Source organism: Anneissia japonica, unplaced genomic scaffold, assembly GCF_011630105.1.
Source record: "Anneissia japonica isolate Jap-2015-1 unplaced genomic scaffold, ASM1163010v1 scaffold199_len4679917_cov187, whole genome shotgun sequence".
In the NCBI taxonomy this organism is placed as follows: Eukaryota; Metazoa; Echinodermata; class Crinoidea; order Comatulida; family Comatulidae; genus Anneissia; species Anneissia japonica.
In genome coordinates, this window is record NW_022686322.1 from 2,367,499 (window position 1) to 2,375,329 (window position 7,831).

Below are 7,831 nucleotides of genomic sequence, written 5' to 3' on the forward strand. Positions count from 1 at the left end.
ATTCTCGCACTTGTGATCAAATAACACGCTGGCTCGCACTATGGCAACACTCATTGGCAGTCAAATCGCCCCTAGAAAACCCGCCCCTGGAAACTTTCCCCATAAAAAAAATGTACACTTCCTAGACCATGCAGTCTTCAAAATAAAAATTGTAACCTTTGGTAATCAGTTACATTTTCCACATACATAGAAATTTTTGAAACCTAAACAATAATTTACCACTATAGACACTTTTTGACAAAAATGAAAAATTACGACTTTGTTACCCAATGAGAAGTGTTCTAATTTAGACATTAGGTCGTGTCCCATATTATTTGTTATATTTTTATTATTCATTATTTTCACTTGACTCGCATAAATAATTTTGTTCGAAGAACATTTATATGCAGCTGTACTTCGCAGCACTTCACTTGCAATTTGCAATTTCTAGTATAATGTTTATTTACGTTCAAAATTTAAAAACTTTTTAAGGCAACACTTTATGTACGCTATGGTGTATACTTACCCGACGTGTGCACAAACAGAAAAAAACAACCCGCCAAAGCATAAAGTCTACAATCCATGTTAAGGCAGGAATAAACTTCAAAAAGGTAGCTTCCATCAAAAGACGACTCTTACTTAAAGTTCATTAGCACACAAATTTTTCCCATATCCGATATTAATTTCTATCATATAATGCAACAGATCTGTTTCTTTCCATACCTCGTACCGTTTATGCAAATGCTCAGATATGTTTGCTATACCAGCAACTGTTAGCCAGCGCTATCGTTGGTGATTTGACTTGAAAGTGGTAAATCTATCAGTGACATGCCGGTATTAATTAAAACGAATATGAATTAGTCTGGCATATGGTACCGTACGTGGTAAAAACCTTATTTCGTAAACAATACTTTTCTAGAAATTAACATCGCTGTGTAAATACTGTTAGGTAATCATGAATAATCGTTCTCATAAAAGAGAAGGAAGACAGGGTCGGGCTGTTCCATTGCTCATAATATCCAAGGATGCTCGTTGCATCATGACCTTGTTGAAACGTTTTGATATACCGGGAATGCCACGTTTTGTAATTATATATACTGGTTATTATTAGTAGCAGCAAACATGGAGATTGTTTCTTTGTAGCATGACAACTTTACGACCAAAAGGAAAGATATGAGGTCAGTTTAACGACGTATACGGTTGTGAAAATAAGACTGTTGCAGCAACAGATAATTAAGCCCATCGTACTAAGATTATATTAGTAACGATAGTATAGTAGCAGCAGCAATGTATAGTTACAGCAGAAATTAATGCTTTTGTTTGAAAGTGCATGTAGAAGAACTCCATAATATTATACCATAGAGTTTCAGTTCAAAAATGACATCATTAAGTGACAATCAAGCATGTCACCAGATCCAAGAAACCTGCACAATCCAATCCTCTAGACATTTTTGGGTAATCCTGAAAAATCCTACTATAATGTAGTTAGTTTGATAAGCATTTATTTTCCTTTTCCTATTTTGATATGTGTAATGATTCTTCGAATATAGTCAAATCAAAAATCAAGTTCCTAATTCGTTGTTATATACTAATTGACAATTCAAAGCAATCAAATTTCTTCCAAAAAGAGGTCGAATACTTGGCCAAAATAATATTAAGCGACTAATTCCACCTTGATAGACAAAAGGAGAAAATTGAAAATTATTGAAAAGGGCATATTGTGTAACAATATCTATGTTGAAACTCAAACCTGACAGAAAATAAATCGCTAAATAGAATCTCCTTAACGCTATTGACACTGCTAAAAGGCAAGATACGTTTCTTGCATTCATGCTAGAAGATGCTTTAATATCTTTTATCAAATGTTAGATTTCAACATGAAAAAGACTTATCAGTACATGCCTTAATTCTGTTAATGAGAGTTTTTTTGTATGTGAAGTATACGGGCTACACAATTTATGAGATGCATGTCAAATTTTTGCATGTTTAGTCCGACGCTCAATCAAGGTCACTGAAGATGGCTACTCTCAGCTTTCTGGATATTTGTTTATCCAAACAAGATCGGAGATAAGCCTAACTAATGTTATCAAATATACGCCTCAAGAAACACAATTCCAGAGTACCGGTATACTGCACTTTAACTGTGCTTGTGGAGACATACTCTATGTTGTGGAAGTGGATTTTTTCTGTAAAATGCAATGTGTTACGGTTCATTTCAGTTCGACAGGCATGCTACAGTGTGGATGTAGTTTTTATCAGGGAGTTGGTAATTCAGGTCCTACATTTTGACAGATGACACCTTTTCAGATAATGGACTGTTTAGAGTAGTTTTGACCTAGTTCCTACAGTATACTCATGCCCCTAACAGAAGTCTATTTTTCTTTTTTCTCGCCGTTACTTGAAATTGTAAAATATAAACAGTACCTTCTTTCAGTTTTAATTTTTATGAACTTTGGAACAATGTTATAAGGCAACCAACAAACTTACATACTACATATGTATAGTGCATTAGTAGATTTAGTGGTATAGAATTACCAGAAGTAACATTAGTTGCAGAGGTTACAGCAGCATAAAAACAGCAGTAGAAGTACAGTAGTACAATAGAAACTACAGTAATACTGTAAAAAATGTTGACAGCAGCAATAGCAGTACTGTATCTACTAAAGAGCAGATGTAGCGGTGGTGGTAGTATTAGCAGCAGCAGTAGTATTGTATCAAACATAGCATCAGTAACAGTGGCAATAACAGTGCAGCAGCAAATTACGATTAATGAGAGTTCGTTTTCTTTAAAGTGATGATACCAAAACAATACACAGAAGAAATCAATGTAATATCTGTTTAAAGACATTTATTTAATATATACTGTATTTATATACCAATAATGGGACCAACAAATTTGGATGTGTACGTAGTTTATCGAAATAATAGTCGTTTATCTAATTGTATTACATCACCAGTCTATCAGTCTATAACCCAGGTTCGACACGGATGTACGTGCAGGGGAACGATTAAGCAAAGGGAGGGGAATATTTATTCCGACTTCCAATCGAGCAACTAATTATTTTAACATACGAGAAACAGTACTAATTATGGTTCACAGGAAGACAACCGAGGTTGGTTTTGCGTCACATTTTGCGTACCGTATTAGGTCTTGCAAGTTGAACCATAGAGGAATTCCTCCATGGTTGAACAGAAATCACACCAGAAGTTTGTACTACCAGGAGGCATATTGGGCGTACCATATTTTGGTACCAATCTTAAATACCAAAGCCTCGTGTACGTCAAGAAAATTATGACTTTTACTTGTTGAAATACTGTACTTAGATCCTTGATTAGACCAAAAACGTTTTCATTTTCGTGGAACAAATCAGCAAGATTTGTATTTCAGTTGTAAAGTAGTTCTTAAAATTGTCATATAAATCATTTTCGGAACATGAAGTTGAAAATAAATTGGAGCATGTGCTAGCACGATGCACAATGCGTGACGGTACGTCCAAACAATGATGTCCAAGCTACATGGCAATTCAGTAACTTTGGTAAAGCCTATACAAGTACATCATCAATAATTTGGGTAGTAAAGGAGCCTAAGAGGAAATAATTCTCGAGCAATTCCTGCATAATTTCAAAATTGCAATCTTTCATATTGCATAAATTATAATTTAATTAGCAATAATAATTGAAAATAAACATCCTATAAAAACCATTTTACTTATTGCTATTAAGTAATAACTATATTACTTACACCATTAGCTTTCTTTAGCCAAAATCAATACATTAGCAGGAAGGAAACAATGTAATTCTGGGGGGGGGGGGGGAACCAGAGGAAACCTCAGATGGAATATAACAAAACAAAATCAAGATCGCTATTATGAATCTACAAGTCAGAAGGCTCACTGAGCAAGGTCTTCCACATAAATTCATCCTTAAATAATTTCTATTCTCCAACAGTTTGAAAATAATGCATATTCATAATTATTAAAATAGCTGGCAACAATTCCATGAAAGCTTATTCCAAATTGAATCTAAAAGTCCTAGGCTACGTTCGCACACACCGGCTAATGGTTAGCAGGATCCAGATTAATAACATGTGCGCTCCCCCTTGCGTTCATACAAGAAAATCCCCCATCTAGATATCAAGATGATGATGATGAGATCATTGGCCAATAGGAAACTGGGAATTGGAAATGTGTACGTGTGATTGGTTGATTATGATAGAAATGCGCTCAACTTGCACTCACTAACTGATGACATATCCAGGTCCTGGAGACATTTAGCGCTAAACATTCTTTCTCACACAGCTGCTAACGGTTAGTACCCGATCCAGATATTAGGACTCTAGTGTTAACCTAACCCTAGTCATTCAGGCATGAATAACATTAAGACCAGTGAATTTTATGAATATGCATTGTCAATATTATGAATATGTATTATTTTCCAATATAAAGAGAGTAGAAAATAGTCACACCCACTGAAATGAAAGACTGACGCCCTTACATATTGTCAACAAAAATAACTTAATCTAAAAATCATTAACATATTTATGCAACTGAATTTTGGAACAAAATAATTTGAAAACTACTCCATTATGTTCACTTGCATTGATCATTAATTTATAAAGCTCTCTCTCATGAGCACATTCTTAATTAAAAACAGTTTGATTTCATTTTTTAATTGTAGTGTAAATTTAATGTCATTAATACTAGAATTTGTTGCTTAGGAATAACCTTTATCAAGCTTTAGAAAAATATTGATTGATATTGATTTAAACCATAAAATGCAATAATTCACCATTCTTATCAAATCATCATCTGCCCACAGCCTCTCAAATGCATCAGTTTGATAACAGTCATAGAAAATACAAATATAACAGATGCTTATATTCAAGCTATATCAATGGATTCATCAAATTAACAAAGTGGTTATTCTTCTGACATGCTACAGTGCATTTAGATAGCAAGACTGAAGTTAAGTTTATGGTCAAAGCCAACTCCACCAATCAGCACATCAGATTTGACAAAAATCGTCGGGAAAATAACGACAACCATTACATAAATAATTGATCCAGAAAAAAAAAAAAAGATCTTTGTATTTCATACCTGTGATATCCTAAATCTATATAATTGAATATTAAATTGACCACCATTTAAGTGCCTCTATATAAAACAAATACTACCAAGCAGGAAAATATATATCTAAATTAATAACACAAGTATCTAATGCACAGTGTGAAAATATATATTTTCTGAATTATTCAAATGTATAATGAGAATGCAAATGAGATGAATATTAATGAGGTTCCTTCTGGTAAATACTGTTCTCTTTGAAAATGTATTATTTTTATACTGCCCTCTTCTGTTGAGTTGCAATAAAAATATTGTCATTACAATTCTCCATGCCTGAAGCTATCGAACCATAGTAAATTTTGTGCAAAATGACTGCTGCAATGAATAGAATTCCCATAACTTTTTATTGGCCAACAGAATGTATTATTAAGTTTTATTTTGGGCAGTAGATTTTGTTGTCCAAATGTTTTAAAATCAGATGCATAATAAAAAAAATTAGATATGTACACGTCAACTACCAGTCCAGGCATGGTGATGGACTTCTCCATAGCCAATGCCATTTTATAGCACAATTACATAATACTCTTGATTGGCTACTTTGGACCACTCACCTCATATTTAATTAAATACTGCCCTCATGTGTTTTGAAAATCATAATTTTTTTTACATACTGCCCTCTTGTGTTTTAAAAATTGCAATTTTTCATTATCAATTTTACAACTCTCATGTTTTGTAAATTTACAGTATAATCATTTCAAATACTGTATTACAAGCAACATCTTGCAGAAAATCCATGATTTCCTGATATGATTTTTTTTTTAAATAAAAGAATTGATATATTCTTGAAATTTAAATTTAACCTCTTAATTTATATTACACAACATTAGCGGAATACACTTTTATGTTTAATTTTGTGTCCTCATAATTTGAATTTTTCACAAAAAAATATATGAAAAATAATTTATTTTAAGCATCTGTTTGGCCAATTAAAGAAAATTATCCGTATAACTTTTAACTATAATGGCCCTTAAAGTCTTTCACCATACGAAAATCAAAATAGGTTTTGAAGTTGGAATAGCTAAATGAGATGTTAATAAGGTGAGTTGTTGTATACAATTCTGTAAGAAGCATAGGCATGTTAGAGCTGTTTTGTTAGTGTTGTTAACCAGTCAGTGGTTACAGCATATTGTAAGTTACAGAAAATTTAACCTGTACAATGAGGGCACTGTTGATGTTTACAGAAGAACAGAAGCTTGTATTTATGCTATAAATACATGTCACATTTTGACAGCCCACGACCTTAACCGCTGCTCCATGTTTAATGATGTTTTACCATATTAATCTACAAAGATAAAATGTAACCTAAAATTGACACTTATATAGGAAATTAACTACTATACATTTAAGAGAAGGGGATAAGGAAGGGGTGGGGTCAAACTGGAATGCCATCAAACTTTCACCTGGTTCCTTGATTTGTTTTAAATCTCATAGTATTAATTGCTTGAGATTTCATGTTAGGTACACATGAAATTATGTTTCAAACTTTCTTAGTGTGTAATCAACAGCTTTATATGTCAAATTGATGAATTTATTGTACTACACATGTTCTGTGCTTCACCAATTGGTAGAATGGTCCTCATCTATTTGGTAATCATTCCTCTAATCTCTCCCTCTTGTCTTTGCTAAAAATATAAGAAAAAAAATATAGAAACAATTTTCATATAATATTTATATTTCGTACAACATGTACTACTTGGGTGGGGTGAGGGGGTTGAGCAGGGGAATTCATCCCTAGATACATCACTGCAAGACAGGCAAAAGTAATAATACTATCACTAAAAGATGAGCCTATCCAGGCAGATGGCAGAAGTTGTAAAAAAGGTAATCTGTATCCAGAAAATGGAGATGCCAACACATCTTGGCTGTCAATTTGATACAAAGATTGGATCTATTCTGTGTAAACACCAAGGATAACTCATAAAAGTCTGAAGGAGCATTACATCAATCAACTATTTAATATACACTCACCTTATCCAATTCTTTCTTTGTTTCATCTTCAATTCTTCGTATATCCTCCATCGTCAATCCGTACCATTGATCTATCCAACAAAACAGCTGGCGATGGAAAACAGTAAATAGTCGTCTCTCAGACTGCAAGAAAAAAATTATCTGTTGTAAGAAAAAAACCAGACTACTGAAAGTACAGACGTTTGGGGACTTGAAATACAAACAAAATAACAAGTATAATTTATTCCAGATCTCTAGTACTGCATTCCAGCTACTCATGTTTTAACCTCAGCTATTATAAGATGCAAGATACCACACAATTATCCCATCAAAAATTATATCTTTGATCACCTTTTGGAATTTCCCAGACAGTCTATGTTTCAAATTCCACCCTCAACTCTTCCACTCATAAATTACCTTCATTATGAAGTTCTCAACTCTTGATTGTAGTCCCCACCATTTGAAATTTGCTGTTACCAATTTGTATGCACACATTAAGGGCTTGGTTGTTTTCTGAAACAGAAAAAAAAAATCAAACTTGTCACTGAACAAACACACCCTGCAGACTAACCTTCAAAAATTAGTTTGTTTGTTTATATTCATTAATTAACATGGTGAATGGTTGTACACTTGAATAATGCATAACATGTGTCTCTATGCGCTTTCCAGGACAACAGAAAAGAAAAAAGATCAGAATAAATGGTTGAAACAGAAATATAAGTGGGAAAAGAAAAACTACACAAATAAGGGAAAGTGAAAAAAAAAATTAAAGATTGTCAAAA

At 33.1% G+C, this 7,831-nt stretch overlaps 2 protein-coding genes across 3 annotated transcripts in view; both read right to left on the reverse strand.

Annotated features, from left to right (window-relative positions):
• The window catches only part of LOC117115647, a 9,052-nt gene extending 8,017 nt beyond the window's left edge, over positions 1-1,035 (reverse strand). Inside the window, exon 1 of the mRNA XM_033259547.1 lies at positions 506-1,035. Coding sequence (XP_033115438.1) covers positions 506-563 — 58 coding nt within the window. The 5' untranslated portion in view covers positions 564-1,035. The remainder of the gene's footprint in view (positions 1-505) is intronic.
• Positions 1,036-2,807: 1,772 nt separating this feature from the next.
• LOC117115660 (phosphatidylinositol transfer protein alpha isoform-like) overlaps positions 2,808-7,831 on the reverse strand; it is a 17,296-nt gene continuing 12,272 nt past the window's right edge. For both annotated transcript variants that reach the window (XM_033259557.1, XM_033259563.1), the window contains exons 8-10: positions 7,467-7,562; positions 7,071-7,193; positions 2,808-6,724 (exon numbers count right to left, since the gene is read on the reverse strand). In XM_033259557.1, coding sequence (XP_033115448.1) covers positions 6,683-6,724; positions 7,071-7,193; positions 7,467-7,562 — 261 coding nt within the window. In that variant the 3' untranslated portion in view covers positions 2,808-6,682. The remainder of the gene's footprint in view (positions 6,725-7,070; positions 7,194-7,466; positions 7,563-7,831) is intronic.